Source organism: Salvelinus namaycush, chromosome 14 (assembly GCF_016432855.1).
Source record: "Salvelinus namaycush isolate Seneca chromosome 14, SaNama_1.0, whole genome shotgun sequence".
NCBI classification, from domain to species: Eukaryota; Metazoa; Chordata; class Actinopteri; order Salmoniformes; family Salmonidae; genus Salvelinus; species Salvelinus namaycush.
The window spans coordinates 13,243,634-13,266,326 of record NC_052320.1 but is presented as its reverse complement, the minus strand read 5'-3'; the positions used below and the strand labels follow the sequence as shown (position 1 = coordinate 13,266,326).

The following is a 22,693-nucleotide window of genomic DNA, read 5'->3' as shown; positions in this document are numbered from 1 at the left end:
CTCCTGAACATGTAATGGTTTACATTGAGAAAATATTCAACATAGGTACTATTGTGAAATATGTTTTTTTTTGTTGCCTTCTTTGGCTTGGTTAATATGACAATTAATGTTTGTTAAAAGAACTACACATTTGTTTGTGCTTCAGTGTTTTTGTTACTGCCACACAATATTAGTAGATAGATAGTAAGGGCAGACGGCTTTAGATATTCCTTAGGTCAATCCAGTCTTTCATTTCCTATCTTTAGGAAAGCAACAGATTTTGACCAACTGATCCAATATAAAGTGACAGCTTGTAATGACCACTGACTGGCTTTCTCACTATGTTTCCCCTATTCTCTCTCTCTCTCTCTCTCTCTCTCTCTCTCTCTCTCTCTCTCTCTCTCTCTCTCTCTCTCTCTCTCTCTCTCTCTCTCTCTCTCTCTCTCTCTCTCTCTCTCTCTCTCTCTCTCTCTCTCTCTCTCTCTCTCTCTCTCTCTCTCTCTCTCTCTCTCTCTCTCTCTCTCTCTCTCTCTCTCTCTCTCTCTCTCTCTCTCTCTCTCTCTCTCTCTCTCTCTCTCTCTCTCACTGTGTTGAGCAGAAACTTCAGTATGTTGGACCAAGTCCCTGTAAGAGAACTGTGATCACATTCATTTGGACTCAACCCATAGATAGATACACTCGGAACCGGCAGTCTGTTGTTCCACTCAGACAACAAGCTCCCCCTTTGGGGACTCACTTGATGAGAGAAGCTCAGGATAAAACCAAACCAAAGCACCCTAAGTACTGGGATTGACTCCAGATCAGTAAACCTAAGTTCAACACTTAATGTTGATTAAAAAAAAGCACTGACAGCGATGCTGATCCAGGATCAGTTCTTGGGAACAGGATCACTTTGCTGCTACACTTGAGGGAGAGTGAAGACTGAGAAAGAGACTGAGTGGGGTTATGTTTCTCCTCAGGCGCAGGCAGACAGACCAGACAGGATGTAGGATTAGTAGGAGAGAGAGGAGACCATTTCACTAGGGTCACAGGTGGTTCTGCTCAGGGGCTAGAAGGAGGCCTGGGGGAGGGGCAAGAGCCCTGGCTGTCTAAACTGGCCGTCCGCGTTTTCCACTGCAGTACACAGACACACACGTACACGTACACGTACACGTACACACACACACACACACACACACACACACACACACACACACACACACACACACACACACACACACACACACACACACACACACACACACACACTTCAGTTAGATGATAGATATCACACTGTTACAATATCTGACATTGACTATTTATCCTACATGTGATCTGTGAAAAAAAGTCTCTATATTTTTTACTATATGCAATATTCATGCATACGAATTCTTCACACACCGCACGCAGTGTGCTGTATGAACTAACCTCTTTCTCTGATTTCTTGGCCTCCAGTAGGGGGTGCCAGTGTGCAATGGGTTTGCGTGGGTACGCCAGCATCTCATTCCAGTGGCCCTTGCCAAGCCCCTCAGCACTGCACCCCACACGGTTCACACCAATGATCTCATTGTGACCTACCCTGCAAGGGCCAGACAACACACACAACATCAACACAACAGTACAGCTAATCCTGCTCTTCAGAGACACTACATTACAAAATGCAGGATTGATTTCATAGCTGAATTTGTTTTACAAAATAGAATAAAAAAATACCCTGGGAACACACCAATGTAAGATCTTTGCATCCACATTATAAAAGCTAATTTGGCAAAATGATTTCACCCCATCTTCAACCCTTATAACAAGTATACATTTAGTTATCAGAGGATACGGCTGCAAGATGTAAAGTTAAAAGGGAGAGGTGATAATTAGCAGTTGCAGTTCAGGTGAAGATAAAGCTGAGTTATGGTTAAAAGGAGACATTTCCATATCTCTTGGAGAGATAATGTCTGAAATGTAAATGGGATGAAGAAACAACTACAAATGGTAATGGCACCAACAAAGTCCAGACCAGAAGGGATCTCTGTTCTTCCACGTCATAATCCTGGATCAAAGGGACGCACTGGTACAAAACAAGGATCACCTGGCTGATACCCTCAAAGTAGAGTCGGTTCGCCAGTCGGCAGCTGCCACGTTAGTTGATAAAGACTACCCTCAGAGCTTCCATTCAACCAGTGAAGTGAATGTTCTGACTCCTGATCTATTCTTTCTATTTGTTGTGTTTATTTTTATTTTTTAAATAGACATCCTAAGCAGTGTTCTATTCTAGGGGGCGTATTGTGCAAACTACACAGATGCTGAATATTCTGAGAGAACCATCTGAGTTGAATTTTTTGACAGTGCTTGACAGACTGTTACCAAGTAGCTGGCCAAGTGCATGCCACATTTGTCTTATGGATGCCAAGATTAAATCAAAGTGTTATACGCACAAGTCATAGTCCATGACTGAGATGTGCAGGCTGACGTGGTCCATGCTGTCTGGGGGGATGTCGAAGATGATGGCCTCGTTGTACGTGGGGTTCAGAGTGTTCTTCTTGATGGTCGTCTTCTTCTTTTTCAAACGCCTCCCGTCACAGACGAGAGACACTTTGACGTAGGGATCTGAAGTGGAAAAGAGAAAAAGCTATAAGATATAAATCAGGATGTAAATTCTATAGGCACACACAGAGACATACACCCATCAACACACACATACACAGACATACACCCATCAACACACACACACACACACACACACACACACACACACACACACACACACACACACACACACACACACACACACACACACACACACACACACACACACACACACACACACACACACACACACACATGTTTGTTTTACTATTCTTGTGGGGACCAAACAATTGATTCCCATTCAAAACCCAATTTTCTCTAACCCCTAACCCTAAACCTAACCGTAACCGTAACCCTAACCCTAACCCTAACCTCAAAACCCTAACTCCTAAACCCTAAACCTAAACTCTAACCCTAATTGTAACCCTAAACCTAACCCATAAATCTAGACTTTTTCCTTGTGGGGACTGGCAAAATGTCTGGTCCCCATGTAACCGAGGAGGTCGAAAGGGGGGTGAGTGTAACCGATGTGAAATTGCTAGCTAGTTGGTGGTGGTGCGCGCTAATAGCGTTTCAATCGGTGACGTCTCTCGCTTTGAGACCTTGACCTCGCTTTTGTGAAGCGATGGGTAACGATGCTTCGTGGGTGACTGTTGTTGATGTGTGCAGAGGGTCCCTGGTTCGCACCCGGGCCTGGGCGAGTGGACGTACTAAACCTATACTGTTACACCCACAAGGGTACTAAAACCAAAAACACACAGTGACACACATTCATGCTAGACACACATCCCATCTGCTGATGCCAGACTCGTATTATTATTGCTAAATAATGCACAATTTAAACACTTGCCTCCCAATCCCCCCTTTCCCAAAACACGTGTAAATATTGGACTATAAATTGTGCCTTCCTGCTAAAATGTTTATTCTATTCTGAGCCATTTACTTTATGTTCGTATTCTTATCTTGTATTATTTCTTATTGTTGTTGCATTGTCGAGAAGGAACCTGCAAATAAGCATTTTGTTGGATGATGTATATCATGTGTATACTGTACATACGACTAATAACACTTGAAACTTGAAGCATGCAGGTATTGTTTCAGTATGTGAGAACATAACGCTATTCTTATTAAGCCTGCAGTGACCTCAACATAACTCAACACATACATTTTGATGCTGCAGCGATCAATTTCATTTCCCATAAAGTAAATTTCCCATGTGTATTATACTCCTACGCTACCTTAAACCTAAATATAACAATAACATCCTTGGAAAGGTCTGGAATAAATCTCTGTACATTTGATATTGATGAGTAAACACCTCATGTATTGAAAGCGGAGGAAGCGAAAGCTGCTGAAATATGTTTTAATGGAATAAAGTGAAACATATTGGCGTGGTGAATACTGATTTCAATCTTCATCCATCAGCTCCTATAACCCATTATGCCAGTAAACTAGTCAGATGTAAGCTGCCTTAGATCCATACACAACAATATAAAGAGTGCTTGCTTTGCAACCAAATATGCTTCAGGGTACAATTTACTAGCCATGGTTTACTGCACACAGATCCAATTCAATCCAGCAACAATTGGTAGACATTTAAATCCTCAACTGAGAAGGGATGTTAAACTTGTAAAATGTCGTTAACAATGAGCGGAAAAATAATGACAAATAATAAAATAATTGTTTGTGTAACGGCTGTCTAATGCCTCCTCCTCGGATGAGGAGGAGGAGTAAGGGTCGGACCAAAACGCAGCTTTGTATGCAGACATAATGGAGATTTATTAAAGAAAGACGAAACGCGAAGAACACTTGAATTGATTACAAAATAACAAACGACGTAGACTGACCTGAACAAGAAGTTACATAAACACGAAGAACGCATGAAACAGGAACAGACTACCCAAACGAACGAACAAACGAAACTGTCCCGTGTGGTGCAAACAGACACAGACACAGGAACAATCACCCACAAACAAACAGTGAGAACAGCCTACCTTAATATGGTTCTCAATCAGAGGAAACGTCAAACACCTGCCTCTAATTGAGAACCATATCAGGCAACACATTAAACCCAACATAGAAACACAATACATAGAATGCCCACCCCAACTCACGCCCTGACCAACTAAATAAATACAAGAAAAAGGAAAAACAGGTCAGGAACGTGACATAACCCCCCCCTTAAGGTGCGAACTCCGGGCGCACCAGCATAAAGTCTAGGGGAGGGTCTGGGTGGGTGTCTGTCCACGGTGGCGGCTCTGGCGCTGGTCGTGGTCCCCACCCCACCATAGTCAAACCCCGCTTCCGTAGCCTCCTCCAAATGGCCACCCTCCAAATTAACCCCACTGGATTAAGGGGCAGCACCGGACTAAGGGGCAGCACCGGAATGAGGGGCAGCACCGGAATGAGGGGCAGCACCGGAATGAGGGGCAGCACCGGACTGAGGGGCAGCACCGGACTGAGGGGCAGCACCGGACTGAGGGGCAGCACTGGAATGAGGGGCAGCACCGGAATGAGGGGCAGCACCGGAATGAGGGGCAGCACCGGACTGAGGGGCAACACCGGAATGAGGGGCAGCTCCGGACTGAGGGGCTGCTCATGGCTGGCTGGCGGCTCTGGCTGCTCATGGCTGGCTGGCTGGCGGCTCTGGCTGCTCATGGCTGGCTGGCGGAAGGCTCTGGCTGCTCATGGCTGGCTGGCGGAAGGCTCTGGCTGCTCATGGCTGGCTGGCGGAAGGCTCTGGCTGCTCATGGCTGGCGGAAGGCTCTGGCTGCTCATGGCTGGCGGAAGGCTCTGGCTGCTCATGGCTGGCGGAAGGCTCTGGCTGCTCATGGCTGGCGGAAGGCTCTGGCTGCTCATGGCTGGCGGAAGGCTCTGGCTGCTCCTGTCTGGCGGAAGGCTCTGGCTGCTCCTGTCTGGCGGAAGGCTCTGGCTGCTCCTGTCTGGCGGAAGGCTCTGGCTGCTCCTGTCTGGCGGAAGGCTCTGGCTGCTCCTGTCTGGCGGAAGGCTCTGGCTGCTCCTGTCTGGCGGAAGGCTCTGGCTGCTCCTGTCTGGCGGAAGGCCCTGGCGGCTCCTGTCTGGCGGACGGCTCTGGCGGCTCCTGTCTGGCGGACGGCTCTGGCGGCTCCTGTCTGGCGGACGGCTCTGGCGGCTCCTGTCTGGCGGACGGCTCTAGCGGCTCCTGTCTGGCGGACGGCTCTAGCGGCTCCTGTCTGGCAGACGGCTCTGAAGGCTCATGACAGACGGGCGGCTTTGAAGGCTCAGTACAGACGGGCGGCTTTGCAGGCTCAGTACAGACGGGCGGCTTTGCAGGCTCAGTACAGACGGGCGGCTTTGAAGGCTCAGTACAGACGGGCAGTTCAGGCGGCGCTTGGCAGACGGACAGCTCAGACGGCGTTGGGCAGACGGGCAGTTCAGGCGCCGCTGGGCAGACAGCAGACTCTGGCCGGCTGAGGCGCACTGTAGGCCTGGTGCGTGGTGCCGGAACTGGAGGTACCGGGCTAAGGACACGCACCTTCAGGCTAGTGCGGGGAGCAGCAACAGGACGCACAGGACTCTGGAGGCGCACAGGAGGCTTGGTGCGTGGTACCGGAACTGGAGGTACTGGGCTGGAGACACGCACCACAGGGCTAGTGCGTGGAGGAGGAACAGGGCTCTGGAGACGCACAGGAGGCTTAGTGCGTGGTGCCGGAACTGGTGGTACCGGGCTGAAGACACGCACCATAGGGCTAGTGCGTGGAGGAGGAACAGGGCTCTGGAGACGCACAGGAAGCCTGGTGCGTGGTGTAAGCACTGGTGGTACTGGGCTGGGGCGGGGAGGTGGCGCCGGATATACCGGACCATGCAGGCGTACTGGCTTCCTTGAGCACTGAGCCTGCCCAACCTTACCTGGTTGTATGCTCCCCGTAGCCCGACCAGTGCGGGGAGGTGGAATAACCAGCACTGGGCTATGTAGGCGAACCGGGGACACCATGCGTAAGGCTGGTGCCATGTATGCCGGCCCGAGGAGACGCACTGGTGGCCAGATGCGTTGGGCCGGCTTCATGACATCCGGCTCAATACTCAATCTAGCCCTGCCAGTGCGGGGAGGTGGAATAACCCGCACCGGGCTAAGCACACGTACAGGAGACACCGTGCGCTTTACCGCATAACACGGTGTCTGCCCGTACTCTCGCTCTCCACGGTAAGCTCGGGGAGTTGGCGCAGGTCTCCTACCTGACTTCGCCACACTCCCTTGTAGCCCCCCCCCCAAGAAATGTTTGGCCTTGACTCACAGGCTTCCGTGCTAGCCGCGTACCCTCATAACGCCGGTTCCTCTCTCCGGTTGCCTCTGCTCTCCTAACTGCCTCCAGCTGTTCCCATGGGAGGCGATCTCTTCCAGCCAGGATCTCCTCCCATGTGTAGCAACCCTTGCCGTCCAAAACTTCCTCCCATGTCCATTCCTCCTTCTTGCGCTGTTGCTGCTGCCCGTTAACCCGCTGCTTGATCCTTCGTTGGTGGGTGATTCTGTAACGATCGTCTATAGGTGATTGAGCGGACCAATGCGCAGCGGGTGCTGAATACATAATGAAATTTAATGAAGATCCAACCAAAACAGAACACTGACAAAATACAAAACAAATAAACGACGTGAACGAACGCGACAGTACCGTGTGGTGCACAGACACAGGAACAATCACCCACAAACAAACAGTGAGAACAGCCTACCTTAATATGGTTCTCAATCAGAGGAAACGTCAAACACCTGCCTCTAATTGAGAACCATATCAGGCAACACATTAAACCCAACATAGAAACACAATACATAGAATGCCCACCCCAACTCACGCCCTGACCAACTAAATAAATACAAGAAAAAGGAAAAACAGGTCAGGAACGTGACAGTTTGAAATACATACTACAAGATTCACAACATTTAACGCACAGGGAATGTCACTTGAATTCGCGAGCAAACATATTTCCTCAAATTATATTTGGTTATTGATAATATAAACTGAATATGGAACAGCAGATTGTTATCCTACATCCCAAATGGCACCCTGTTTACTACATAGTGCACTACTTTCAGCTCTTTGTAGTGCACTATATGGGAATGGGTACCACCTGGGACACACCTAGATTAGAATAAAACACTGACTGAAACCTCAGAGAAATGAGTAGTTGTAGGTGACATCTTCCTATTGCCAGTGGTGAATATGAAAAGATTCTCACAGAAACAGAGCTCAGCACTAGAGAGGACTTCCCTTCGTTTGCTCTTTTTATTCAACATTTGATAACATCTATAATTTTATATGTTACAGCCGGGGTTTATTTTCACTTTGACACCATCACAAATGTGCACGAGCGCACACACACACACACACACACACACACACGCACACGCACACGCACACGCACACGCACACGCACACGCCCACGCCCACGCCCACGCCCACGCCCACGCCCACGCACACGCACACGCACACGCACACACACACACACACACACACACACACACACACACACACACACACACACATACAGCTTGCCTACCTGAGTATCCAGTGATATCCATGGCCTTGAGGTTCCTGCACTTGATGACGGTGAGAGTGAGTCGTCCTGCAGTTGGCAGGTAGCATAGTGAGAACATGATCTCTCCCAAGTCTACACTCTCCTGTGGGAACAAACAGAGAAACAAACTGATGTGACACACATCACTGGAAGGATGCCTTCAAGCCCTACTGGCGCAAGGGCAATAACATTACGATGGAAATGGATTGTGAAGCCAATGCTATTCCAAAATCCCTCAAGAGATATTGGTGTGAAGCCTGTCATCACAAACAGAACTGAGTATCTAGCTCACACTGAGGAAGTTGTAGAGTCAAATCTGCAGGACAGTGAAAAATGTCTACTTTATGGCCACCTGTGGAGTGTTAAGCATTTCAAATGTAATGTTAGTATTTCATGTGTAGTGTCAAGCATTTAAAATGTAATGTTAATATTTAATGTGGAGTGTTAAGAGTTTAAAATGTAATGTTAGTATTTCATGTGGAGTGAAAGTTTCGTTCTCAGTCTGTCCCGGGGTGTTCTGACTAAGCTTCATCCCATGAACATGCATTAAGGTTGGTGAGGTTCTTTAAATGCCCCCCCCCCCCCCCCCCCCCCCCTGACTGAGAAATCCCATGACTCGGGATGGGATATGGACTTAATGTCTCAAGCACTTAAAGCTGATTTAGCCTAAGCACTCCAATGGGAGAGGGAATTTGGTTGATGAAGACAAAGTTGGATTCCGTGCAGTAATATGAGCGCACAGCAAATGTGTCATAAAATACTTTCTAGTCCAGAGCATCTTAGAAGTCTAATGTGGTACATGACCTGTATGCAATATTGACATTTACAGTTATGAAATGGAGCTAATGAATCATTGTGAAGACTTCAGTAATGTCAGAACAGTTATCTTACGCACTGCTCCCTTGCCCTCTCTGTCTGGAGACAGTATTACCTTTTATTAATGCCTCCTCTTTGTAAAACAGTATTGCTTTTCACAGCACCAGTGCAGGTTTGCAGTAGTCAAAGGGCCAGGATTAAAACTGGGGTGTGGTGCGAAGGCAAGGGATGCAAGTGTCAGTGTTATGAGGGAAAATGCTACATTTAGGGTTTGAGCCAGGATTAGAGTTTAGATTTAAGCTGATTCTCAAGCAATATGGCCCCAACCATTCACTTCCTCTGAGTTTGTGATCAGCCACTATCATTTATCACTTTATCACCACAGGATGAAACAGTCGATACAGTAGGCCTACCTATAGATGTATAAATCAGGCTTACCTAAACATTTATGCATCATGCGGCCTATGATTAGTGAGAAACCCCTCTCAAAATAGTTCATATGGATCATGCTCTAAGACACTGCCTACAGTCAATAAGTCTTCCACCCTGCCCTCCTCCCAGCCCTCGGCCCCCTTTACACTCTTGATGTTCCTGATGCCAGTGGGTTGGTGTTATTGATGCATCCCCCATTTGTAAACAGTACTTTCATTCAGTCCAAGGCTCATATAAAAGGTAGGCCTAGTACATGCACCTCAACCCCTTTATGCCTACTACTACATCCGCAACGCAACAATTACATTTAGAACCGTCCTTGTCTGTCTACTATATACATTACTTTATATAAGACGGTGGTTGAGGGAGTTTTGGCTGGGCGTCCTTGTTCAATAATATGTGTTTGTTAAGCAACGAGCCAACTGCTTTCTGCCACTTTAGCAATAACTACTGGATTATTGAACTGCCCTCCAAAAGCAGCTGAAGTCCAACAATACGGGCCAAATAAAATAATCTGACAGAGGTACCCCTCAGACCAGAGAGCTGCCAGAGTGATGCCAGAACGATGCCAGAGTGATGTAGACTCCAATAGAATCCAAACTGATGCCAACAGCATAGTGCACTATTCATCAAGACATCCTCAGGACACCATCCAAATAGAATTACTGTCAAATATAATGACCACTTCAATATCTCGTTGGAGGGCTCAATTCTTTTGCCGAGACAGTTTTATGACCTTTGCGATGATTACAAGTACTTTTTATGCCTTTAGCTTATAATTACTGTCATTTCATATGACTTGAATAAATTCTTACTTCAACAAAAGATTTATGACATGCTGAACTCACATTTGTTCATAATTTTTTGTTCTGGTGGGGGGGGGCATATGATTTGAATGAGATTATTATAACTGGTTTCAAATATAAGTAATGTTAACTCTAGGCTGGTCAGCACGAACAGATCTGGGATCAGGCTATGTCGACTCTGCTTTGAGTCAAAGACAAACAGACAGACGTTCTTACAGTTGTGGCGTACTGAATGTCCCTCCAAATGTCTGTCTCCCTGGAGAGGTCTGACGTCTCAACAAGGTTATCCACCACCACCTCCCCGATCATATCATGTCTGGAGAACCTGTCAAAGTCAAACACACTCATGTGGAGCTTCCTAAGAGCCAGCTCATCATAAGGCACGGGGAACTGGAAGGACTCGTCAAACGTGGGGTTGAGCGTCTTCCGGTGGACGCGCGTCTGGAACTTCTTGCGATCTGGGAGAAGATAGATTTTAACGTAGGGGTCGGAACTGCCGCACAGGTCCTTGGCGGGCAGGTCGAAGGCCTTGAGGATGTTGACCAGGAGGGCCTCATTGTCATAGTCGTACTTCAGGGAGAAGTTGATCTTCCCACAGTTCTTGGCGTTGCTGTTCTTGGCGGACTCGTCTGTATCCAAGGTCTTCTGTCTGTAGAGTTCTGGTTTGATGCGTCCGATGCTGGTGGGCTGCTCGTCCTCATCCGCATAGTCGTTGCCCAGGTCCAGGCTGATGGACTGCATCTGCCTGGGCAGGTGCCTTTTGAATGAGCTGTGTCTGCAGAGACAGAAGAGAGGAGGGAGAAATATGAGAACCCCACTAAACCATTCAGCCTGTAGTAGCGACAGGCGGTGTGTAAAATGGCAGAGAGAGAGGAGAAGAGGGAGAATATGAACAGCTTCATTGTGGCATCTGGAAAGGTCAGTGTTTTGAAAAATTTCTTGAGTGCCCAGCAGGTGAATTCAATTCCAAGTGGTTTCTCGAATCTTAATAGTGTTTCTGCAACCTAGAACTACATGGTCCCCAATTCAATTTATCTTAGTCAGTAGTATAACTTGTCCTACTCTTAGGGGGCTGTTATTCAGGATGGGTATGGGTATTTCAAGACAACAGAGCACAGAGATTATGTTATTGAAAAATAATTAGAGGTACATCCAATAATTAGACCCCCGTTATAGTTGTGGCCATGTGGAATAATGTCTGTGGGGTTGTTTTACTGGTGAATTTATGCTTTAAGTGTATTGCATTACTCATCATGAAGTGGTCTGGAGATATTAACCTTATATTAAATGAACAGCACCAAATGGCTCACAGGCAAAAAGTAACACAAGGGCTTTGGAGGACCGAAACAAATTGAAACATAATTGTCTTTTTCACTATGATAATCATGTACATTTTTTATTTTTAAACAGCTGTGGAATAACAAATTGAATTCAGATAAAAGTTAATTCCTAACTTTGTTAGTGCCGTTATTTGTGCCGTTATTTGTGAGGTCCTTATGAAGTTTCTTTCTAACTGACTATAGATATTTCTGCTGACTACCTGACCCATTCAGTTTTTCTGACCACGCCTCTGTGTATGTGTGTACTGTACTGTATGTGTGTGTGTGTGTGTGTGTGTGTGTGTGTGTGTGTGTGTGTGTGTGTGTGTGTGTGTGTGTGTGTGTGTGTGTGTGTGTGTGTGTGTGTGTGTGTGTGCGCGTGCGCGTGCGTGTGTGTGTGTGCGCATGCATGTGTGTGTATGTGTATGCGTATGTGCGTGTGTGCATACGTGCTTGTGTGTGTGCATGTGTATGTGTGTGTGGCAGTGAAATACTGAAGTGGATTCAGGTAGATTAAACGTTGGATTTTCTATCTTTGTTGCCATTATGTGGAGATTTGGCCTGTACTGTCCCTGTGTACACGTCAGGTTCTTTAAACTTTAATCTTTTTATTATTACCAGAGCCATTCAATTTTTCTGACCATGCCTCTTTCTCTGTGTGTGTGTGTGTGTGTGTGTGTGTGTGTGTGTGTGTGTGTGTGTGTGTGTGTGTGTGTGTGTGTGTGTGTGTGTGTGTGTGTGTGTGTGTGTGTGTGTGTGTGTGTGTGTGTGTGTGTCTATGGCTGTGGGTGTGGGTGCTGACCTGGTGGAGGAAGCGGGCTCAGTGGCTTGCCGCTGCATGCGTTGCGTGCGCCTCAAAAAGTGCTCCCTCATTGAGAGCTGCACCTCGGCGGGGATGTCAGGCGATGTGTGGCTTATCTTCACAGCAGCCTCTAGGAATCCCATGGAACCCATCGGGTCTTTCACCTTATCCGTAGCCATGGTGACCGGTGACTTTTGCTGGTTGGGGCTGGGGAGGAACTTGTGCTGGTTGTGGTGGAGGGGGTGAGGAGGGTGGAGGTGGAGGTGGAAGGGAGGGCAGTCGTCTGGGGGACCACAGGCTGGAGTGAGGGCTGCAGAGTTGGAAGAGAGGGCCGCTGCCTCTTTATTCCGCAGATAAGGCACCCAGCACAGCTTCCAGGAGGCAAAGGCACAAAGAGTCAGCAGGAGCAAGCCACACACCACAAACACACCGAGGAGGAGGCCAAAAGTGACGTCTGGAGCAGAGCCGCAAGGACCAAATGCAGGATCACACAATATGGACAAGCAGATGGTGGTAACAGTGAGAGAGAAACAGAGAGAATCAGAGTCAATTAGATTGAAATACAAAATATGGCACAGTAGATTGGTATGGTGCAGTGCTGCAACACAGTAACACAGTAGATTGATATCGCAGTATCAGTGACAATGAAACACTGGCGGTCTGAAAGATGGACAGCCATATGTTTACTGTCAAACCTGTTTTCGTAAGATTGATGATCATATTATACATTTGTCTGCAGTCATTGGTGTATACATGTGGATGCTGAATACATAAAGCTCATCCTTAAAGCAGTAAAAAGATACATAACACACACTTTGTTAGCCTTGCAACTGAGTTAAAAAGTAATTACAGTTAACTCTGATAAATGATAAATAATCTATTTCAATAGCAACGAAGCCTATTGGGAGATGTGCTACAGTGTCAAATGCTCTCTCTGGAGATAGTTTGTGTGTGGTGTATATCTGTATGTGTGTGGATATGAAAATGGGTATGGGGTGTGGTGGGCTTGGAACAGCCTCTCAAACGAATTAATTTGTCAATATTATGAATATGTTTTCTGGAAGAACAAATGGGATCTAAAGACCTGGAGAGCCACTAAGAATGCTAGCAGGCAGCACCAAGGACAAACATTCATTTAAAAAAATTGAGAAGATGAAGAAAAAACACCACATTGTTGGCTTGGTTCGCCCCGGGGGATACTTGCCAAAGCATTATAAATTTATTCTTGATGAAATGTAATTATCTTTCTCCACCTGATACTTGCCAATGTTTCCATACTGTGGAAAATGTACTTTTATCTATTTGGGTTTCACTGCAGCGTTCATCCAATGCTGCTGCACTCTTGATTACCCTGATTTATCTGCAATAATTCACACTGAAGAGTTTCAGAGCATCTTGGTGCTTTCTGTTTGTATTCTGACTCCAATCTCAACATACTGTCATTCCCTGCTAACCATTAGACCTGCTTCAAGGCAGATTCAATTTGTTCCTTTTAGAAATTCAGCTGGCTCAACTGTTACTCAGTTTAATGTACAAACATGAGCATATGTTAAAAAAGAACACTGGAGGTTAGATTCTGTTTGTTCAACAGTTACATTATAGCCTTCAATATGTATATGATATTCATATTTATACAGGGAGATTTGTAAATGGTTCAAATGAAACATGGGTTGAATGTCCAGTTTTTGACAATCATCAATATGGATCATTGCTTTATTTGTTTTATAGATTTGATCCTTTCCAAATTCTTTCACACTCTACATCAAACTCTAAGACAGTGGTATTGCAGTATTATTAGGTATAATGAAGATCTCTTTACGCATGCCTTATGGTTTTTATAATACAGTTGTAACTTTCAAATGTCCTCGGATAACTCCAAGTTTCAAGATGTGCATTTTTACTCAAATGAAAAACTCTCATGTTCAGAACTCTCCATCAAAGCATTTTGTAAATTGGGTCCAGTTCGGAGAGCTTTGGGCTTATCCAAGATGGAGCCTGGATTTCCTAGACATGGGGATTTGTGCCTCTACTCTGAGAGGATTTCAACATCATCCCCAGCCATGACTCCTCCTTGTCATATCCCATTTCTCCCAGTTCTTCACAAAGGACAGTGTTAACTGACCTGTCACTGGCACATTTCTCGTTAACTGTGACAAAAAATGCGAAGATTGTAGATTGATGGTTTATGTAGGCTATCTGACCAGAGCATAGAATGGAAGTTTTATGTAGCTGAAATGGTATATGATGGCTTTGGAATGTATAATGTAGCTGTTTCATGATATGTAACCACTCATGATATTTAACTCATTATCAATTTGTTGTTATTATACAAAGTACTTAATTTCCCAATAATGACAACATAATCGCACATTTGATCATTGGAACCTGGAAGCAAATCTGAGTGTGCTGACGGTCTGTCATGAGAGACCATTGCACAGTAGATCATTGGTATACAGTAAGCACAGCTATATTTGATGGGTAATGTAATGTTCACAATAGAGACAATGGAGTAGGCCAACAGATATAGACAGTGAGCAGTGAATTTCCATTTGCTCTGTGTGTGTTGTAATGTCCACACTAGAGACACTCAGCATTGGGGAGTAACGGTTTATCAAAAAACTCTAACTGTAATTTGTTATGTTACCAACACAAATATTGTAATCAGATTAAAAAGTAGATGATTATGTCTATGAATAATTTTTAATTCAATTTGACACCTTTCTGTTTTCTCAATGACATTCAAATAAGCATTGAAAAAAGTGTAAATTGAACATGACACAATAAATGCGTTTGATGGATCATGGGAAAAGAGCAGGAATAGCAGTGACGTGTATTAATGGATGACAAGGGAAGCCAGGTTTACCCAAAAAATGTACAGAGAAAAAAAGATACTAATGTATATAAACTAATGTATCTTTAGTTTCTCTGTTTTTCATAATTTTTTGGTCCAAAAGAGTATGACATTGTAGTTTCGGCTATTTCAGCCACAGACAGGTGTATAAAATCGAGCACACCGCCATGCAATCTCCATAGACAAACATTGGCAGTAGAATCACCTTACTGAAGAGCTCAGTGACTTTCAACATGACAGCGTCATAGGATGCCACCTTTCCAACAAGTCAGTTTGTCAAATTTCTGCCCTGCTAGAGCTACCCCAGTCAACTGTAAGTGCTGTTATTGTGAAGTGGAAACGTCTAGGAGCAACAACGGCTCTGCGGCTAAGTGGTAGGCCACACAAACATGAACAGGACTGTTGAGTGCTGAAGCGTGTAGCGCGTAAAAATCATCTGTCCTCGGTTACAACACTCAACACTCAGTTCCAAATTGCCTCTGGAAGCAAAGTCAGCACAAGAACTGTTAGTTGGGAGCTTCATGAAATGGGTTTCCATGGCCGAGCAGCCACACACAAACCTAAGATCACCATGTGCAATGCCAAGCGTTGGCTGGAGTGATGTAGAGCTGGCCACCATTGGACTCTGGAGCAGTGGAAATGCATTCTCTGGAGAGATGAATCACACGTTTCACCATCTGGCAGTCCGACGGACAAATCTGGGTTTGGCAGATGCCAGGAGAACGCTACCTGCTCCAATGCATAGTGCCAACTGTAAAGTTTGTTAGAGGAGGAATAATGGACTGGGGCTGTTTTTCATGGTGCGGGCTAGGCCCCTTAGTTGCAGTGAAGGGAAATCTTAATGCTACAGCATACAATGACATTCTAGATGATTCTGTGCTACCAACTTTGTGGCAAAAGTTTGGGGAAGGCCCTTTCCTGTTTCAGCATGACAATGGCCCATGCACAAAGTGAGATCCATACAGAAATGTTTTCTCGAGATCGGTGTGAAAGAACTTGACTGGCCTGCACTAACCTAACCTGGCCGTGACCTCAACCCCGTTGAACACCTTTGGAAAGAATTGGAACGCCAACAGCGACCCAGGCCTAATCACCCAATATCTGTGCCCGACCTCATTAATGCTCTTGTGGCTGAATGGAAGTAAGTCCCCTCAGCAATGTTCCAACATCTAGTGGAAAGCCTTCCCAGAAGAGTGGAGGCTGTTATAGCAGCAAAGGGGGATCAACTCCATATTAATGCCCATGATTTTGGAAAGAGATGTTCGACAAGCTGGTGTCCACATACTTTTGGTTATGTAGTGTATAATGGATTTATACACCAGTTCAGTTGGTTGCGGTGATGCAACATATTGGAGGCCAATGGCCATAAAACCTAATTGAAGAAGAAAAAGAAGGAAGGTAGGGTTGATGTAGCACAGGTGAGAGCAGAGGGTATACAGTTCTTACCATCCCACAGGGCCATGCTTATAGATTACACCTCTACACATTTTGTATGGTAAATAATGTTTTGATTACAATATTATGCAAATGAGAAAGGTCAAACCACAGTAAAGACTAAGGACAGCTAGTGCAGTAGTGGTACATGTAGCTGTGATTCCACCCTTATATTTACACAAAATCAAGTCATGTGTTCAAAGTCTTTATATCAAAATACCATATGAAAGAACATGTTACGTTGTTGGATGTATATATTTTTTAAGGATTCATAATACAAATGTATTAATATTGTTATATCTGGAAAGCTCAGAAGCTCCAACATACAATTATATCAACATCAAGCTCAACACCGGCACCAGTAGGCCCAGTAAAAGCCTATATTGTTAAGTCTTTCAATGGAAGAATGATGAAAGATGAAAAGGGCTGGCTGAGAACTGCTTCCATCCCGATAGAGAGTTCTACCAAGCTGGGCCTTGGCTGAAGCATATGTAGCCTTTCAGAACGGCCCACAAATTGAATTAAACTTTGTTTTGAAGAAGAGTCAGAGCAAACTCAAGCCTGGGGGTTTTTCACTTCAAGTGCCTTCAAAATCTAACCTGGTTTCCATAGAAACCTTGTCATTAGACAGATGTATGCACTCTCTACTGGCTGTTATGAATCGACTGATCTCCAGAAAGAAAACCAGAAGGTGGTCCACTTTTGCATAGAGCTAATGGCACGATACGAGATATACACTGCCTGCTGTGCACAGCATGAGTTGTACTGTATTGGTAATGTTGTATTACATATTGTATTACATGTGTTGCTGTCCACAATGCACAAGGAGAGTGTTCAATGATAAGCCAAGGTTGACCTTTTGGATTTAAATCTTTCAAGAGCCTTAACGATCCACTGTCATCAATTGAATAAAAATGATTGGCGTGTACTGCTCAGCTCATTTTCTGCAAAGGGCAATCTCTGAGGAAGGCAGGGAGTGGTGGTGCTATCCCTGCCCTGTATCCCTCAATTACTCACAGGCTCTCCCTCCAACACATCGCCATGACAGCTGATATTTCCCTGGGAACGAGAGGGGAGCCACAGCAATGGAGAATGGCTCAGAGTCACACTGCTATCGAAGATGAGGGAGTTCAGAGTAAAATAAAGTAAAATAGGCTTTGGATAGCAATTTCACTTCCAAACTTCCAAAGTAAAATTGTATTTGAAAGGCTGTCCATTGGAAACCCTCAGTCATTTCCAGTGGTGAATCTCATGTTCAGACATTTTCACTGTTCAAAATGCAAAATGCAAATGTTCACAGTAGAACATGATTAATTGAAGAGCAATACAACAGGTCAACTACATGGAGATAAAGGCAGGTTTCCCATCTCTCTTATTTTTTGATAGCTGCATTTTATGGCTCACTTTCTTTCTTTCTCTCTTCCTCACTGCAATCTGAAATCCTCTAATCCCCCACATCCCCAAATCTTTAAAACTCCACAGCATGCCAGGAAGAGAAGGGTTAGACTCTAGCATTATCTGCCTGCCTGCCTGCCAGCCAGAGGGCTGTGTGTGTGTGTGTGTGTGTGTGTGTGTGTGTGTGTGTGTGTGTGTGTGTGTGTGTGTGTGTGTGTGTGTGTGTGTGTGTGTGTGTGTGTGTGTCCAGTATATCGGCCTGCCTGCCAGAGGTGTGGGAAGAAAATGGGAATGGATTATGGGAAAGACTGTTAGACACCCTCACAGTACAATTCACACACTGATCTGGGGTGAGGTGTACTATTAGAGCATGGTGTTATTTAGGGTTGGGGTTGGATGGAGTCCATAGTAGTAGTAGCCCTGATTTTCATGAGAATTATGGCAAGGGAATGTAAGACATCCTCCCTCACAGTAACATTCACATACTGGGTTGGGGTGAGGTGTACTGTTGTACTGATGTACTATGTTTCGGATATGAATTGGAGTGGGTTGGATGGAGTTCATTAAAGCAGTGTCCCTGATTTTGTGTCTTTGCTAGTCATTTTAGCCACCCTTTTTTAATTAGTGGAAATAATGTTATAATTATTTGGTTCTTGTAAACAGCTTTCAAGGATGGGTCAAGCTAATGAAATGCTACAGTATTGGGTAGGGGTTGGATGGAGTGCATTCTAGCAGTATGCCTGCTTTTGCTTGCTTTCCTACTAATCATTTTATCCACCCTTTTTTAATAAGAGTGGAGAGATGATTTTGTCATTATTAGGTATCTTGTAAACAAATTTTTCAAGGGGTGGTGAAGCTATTTAATTGTTGTGAGAATGGATGGATGGTGTATCAGGGGTTAGGGATAGTGACTCATATAGATGCTGTGGTGAAAGTATATTAAAAACTTCCAGCTTGCTACAAGGTTTAATTTTTTACTGTGATTTATTGACTTTAGCAGGCCTTCATTTACAGCAGTATCAATTTCCCAAACTGCACTCGTATATGAAATATAGGCCTACTCTCTAAGAGGAATAAACAGACAAAGTCCCTTAACATTCATCGACATTGTTGAGGGTAGTAGAACAGGTATTGAATATTGCATTTGAATACCAAGATCTGTCCTGTCAAAGGTATGTTTATATGTTATGTAAACAGATTACTTGTACAGTATAAATTGAGATCAAAGCAGTAGACTATTTAACCTTTATTTAACCAGGAAGTCCTACAAAGGATATTGATAAAGACTGTATGTCTCCTTAATTATGTATATACTGTGACACTGACTGCGCTTTTCTATAGGAAAGGTCATTCTTAGCAATGTAATACAGATATTTGGTGACATGAAAATATTGAGTATAGCTGTATTTCAAAGGAGATATATATATTTAAAAAATGTTTTCATGTTTTTAAATGTTTCTATGGAGGTCCATTCTCCTTTACTTTCCTGCAGGAACCTCCACTGGCTGGTTCTTGGCCATTATCTTATATCATGTGAACATTGACTTCCCTAATCCATTTCCTTCTGCAAAGTATATCTATTGATATGCTGACCAATTGATGAACTTTTTGGAACTCAAGGAAGTGAAGGAATTAACTTATTTTGAAAAATCGATTTTCTCACAGGATATACATTTCCATTTATATATCAATGCTCCCTCTCTCTCGCTGGCTAATTACTTTCTCATGTAATGGACTCCTTGGGGTTCAACAACAGAACTTTCTAGCACACTCAATAGCTGACAGACAGAAGACTCTCAGCTGGCTGTTATCTCACCACACTTGTGATGGTGTGAAGTAAATCATTGTAATCTTTTTCTATAATTTTCTCCACTTAAAATGATCAGATGATATTTCCCATTTCAGATTATGCTCTTATTCTATTGATTAATGATGGTCTTACATGAGTTTTGAGGTTAATATGAGTGTTAATTATATTTTCCTTGGTCTGAGAAAACACATTTTGACTGCTGCCAAAAGTTATCTGATTTATTTGATTTCATGGTTCCCGTGTCCAATCAGAGAGCAGGAAGTAGGGCCCCTGGGGGATGTAATTGAGTGGCTTAGTGGTGCATCAACATCTTGTCCTAGCAGCCAATTAGCCTGCCTGGTGACCAGTAGTTTCTATCTCTGACACACAGGCTTTAGTGTGCCAGCCAGGCCCACACCGCTGCTACCTTACCTGGCTTCCAAGCCCCTCTAACTCTCAGGTTCACACAGAATGAAAACACTGACGTCATTCAAAGGATGGATGTTTTGGTATTTAAAGATGCAAGCTTGTTTACAGTGCACTGTGTTCTTTACACCTTACTCAGTCTACTCCAGATGTCCTAACCCTCTCCTTGTCTCCCCCAGACACATCACTTTGTGTTTTACCCTAAACTGGTACACCTGATTTCAATTAGTCAAAGGCTTGATGATTAGTTGACCAATTTAATCAGGTGTGCCAGTTTAGGGTTAAAACGAAATTGTGAAACGTCTGGGGGGGCTGAGGAGAGGGTTGGGAAACCCAGTGGTCATGGTCTGCCCAGTCTCCAGCCATCAGAGAACACTCCCTACATGCCCAGATCAGGCCCAGCTCTGACATTAGACAATTCTTCTGGCCAGCACTAGACACAGCACTGTTGAATAGCTAGAAATTCTGTATGCAAGAAATTCATATGTGCTGTCTTAGGAATTCAGCATTCTGTGTGTCGATCTTGCCAACCCCCATTGTCTCAACCCTGAGAAGCAGAGGTTACACACTGTAGGTCTGATATCTGATTGGAGGTTAACTATACAGTAATACTATTTGTCATCAACTCAGTTTTTGAATCCAAACAACTCAGACGCTTATAAAAGGTCTTAGATTAATTGTATCTCTCTCTTTTTTGTTCCTGGACTGCTGTGTTGAGATACTCTCTATCTCTTTCTTTCTCTCTCCCATGGGCCATGGTTTCAGTGATTCTCTCTCTCTCTCTGACCATGCTTAGAATCAGTGGTGGAAAAAGGTATTGAGTAAAAGTAAAGATACCTTAGTGGAAAATGACTGAAGTAAAAGTGAAAGTCACCCCATAAAATACTACTTGAGTGAAAGTCTAAAGTATTTGGTATCAAAAGTATCAAAAGTAAATGGGTTTGGCCGGGGTAGACCGTCATTGTAAATAAGAATATATTCTTAACTGACTTGCCTAGTGAAATAAAGGTTAAAAAAAAAATTATATTGTAAGAGTAAAAGTATTAATCATTTCACATTCCTTATATTAAGCAAACCAGATAGCCAGGGGTACACTCCAACCCTCAGACACCATTTACAAACAAAGCACTTGTGTTTAGTGAGTCTGCCATATCAGAGGAAGTAAGGTTGACCAGGGATGTTCTCTTGATTAGTGTGTTAATTGGAAAATGTTCCTGTCCTGGTAAGCATTCAAAATGTAATGAGTACTGGCTGTTAGGGAAATGTTTGGAGTAAAATGTATGGAGTAAAATGTATGGATTAAAATGTATGGAGTAAAATTATTATTTTCTTTAGGAATGTAGTGAAGTTAAATTAAAAGTTGTCCAAATATGAATAGTAAAGTACAGATTCCCCCAAAAAACTACCTACAGTAAGTAGTACTTTAAAGTATTTTTACTTAAGCACTTTAAACCACTGCATATAATAATGCCTTGTAATGCTTGTTAATGCTTTGTAACTTACGTTTATGTATTGTATAATGTTATCATTCATTTTACAAAGTAATTAAATACACCTGTTCTGGGCCAATTGTAATTTTCCTAAGTCCCTCTTTGTGGCACCTGACCACACGACTGGACAGTAGTCCAAGTGCGACAGGACCTGCCTTGAGGATAGCGTCGTTAAGAAGACTGAGCAGCGCTTTATTATGGACAGATCTCTCCCCATCTTAGCTACGGTTGCATCAATATTTTTTGACTATGACAGTTTACAATCCATGACAGTTTACTCCAAACAGTTTAGTCTCCTCAACTTGCTCAATTTCCACATAATTCATTACAAGATTTGGTTGAGGATGCTTAGTTGAGGTACTCTTAGTTTTTGAAATATTTCGTTTTTGAAATAACGTATAATTTTTTTCTGAATGTGTTGCAGTGATTTCACGTGCATAGTGTTGAGTCATCAGCTTACATAGACACACAGAGCCAGTTGCAGGTCATTAGAAAATATTTTAAAAAGCAAAGGGCCTGGACACCTGCCATGGGGAATGCCTGAATCTACCTGGATTATGTTGGAGAGGCAGGTAACTCTTGATCCACAAGCCATAACACATACATTTTTCCAGCAGCAGATAATGTCAAAAGCTGCACTGAAGTCAAATAAAACAGCTCCCACAATCTTTTTGTTTTCAAAATCTCTCAGCCAACTCATTAGTCATTTGTATAAGTGCCATACATGTTGAATGCCCTTCCCTACAAGCGTGTAGAAACTCTGTTGTTAATTTGCTTACAGTGGAATAGCATTGTATCTGGTCAAACACAATTTTTCCAAAAGTTTACTAATGGTTGGTAACAGGATGATTGGTCAGCTGTTTGAGCCAGTAAAGGGTGCTTTTCTATTCTTGGGTAGTGGAATGACTTTGCTTCCCTCCAGGCCTGAGGGCACACACTTTCAAGTAGGCTTAGATTGAAGAGATTGCAAATGGGAGTGGCAATTTCATCCTCTATCATCCTCATTCATTTTCCATTGAAGTTGTTAGACTCAGGTGGCTTGTCA

At 44.0% G+C, this 22,693-nt stretch overlaps 1 protein-coding gene across 1 annotated transcript in view; it reads right to left on the bottom strand.

The window, feature by feature from the left end:
* Nucleotides 1-1,020: 1,020 nt before the first annotated feature.
* The window catches only part of LOC120059618 (synaptotagmin-6-like), a 99,285-nt gene continuing 77,612 nt past the window's right edge, over nucleotides 1,021-22,693 (bottom strand). Inside the window, exons 2-8 of the mRNA XM_039008745.1 lie at nucleotides 12,575-12,717; nucleotides 12,264-12,487; nucleotides 10,359-10,917; nucleotides 8,071-8,191; nucleotides 2,388-2,559; nucleotides 1,387-1,537; nucleotides 1,021-1,092 (exon numbers count right to left, since the gene is read on the bottom strand). Coding sequence (XP_038864673.1) covers nucleotides 1,021-1,092; nucleotides 1,387-1,537; nucleotides 2,388-2,559; nucleotides 8,071-8,191; nucleotides 10,359-10,917; nucleotides 12,264-12,487; nucleotides 12,575-12,717 — 1,442 coding nt within the window. The remainder of the gene's footprint in view (nucleotides 1,093-1,386; nucleotides 1,538-2,387; nucleotides 2,560-8,070; nucleotides 8,192-10,358; nucleotides 10,918-12,263; nucleotides 12,488-12,574; nucleotides 12,718-22,693) is intronic.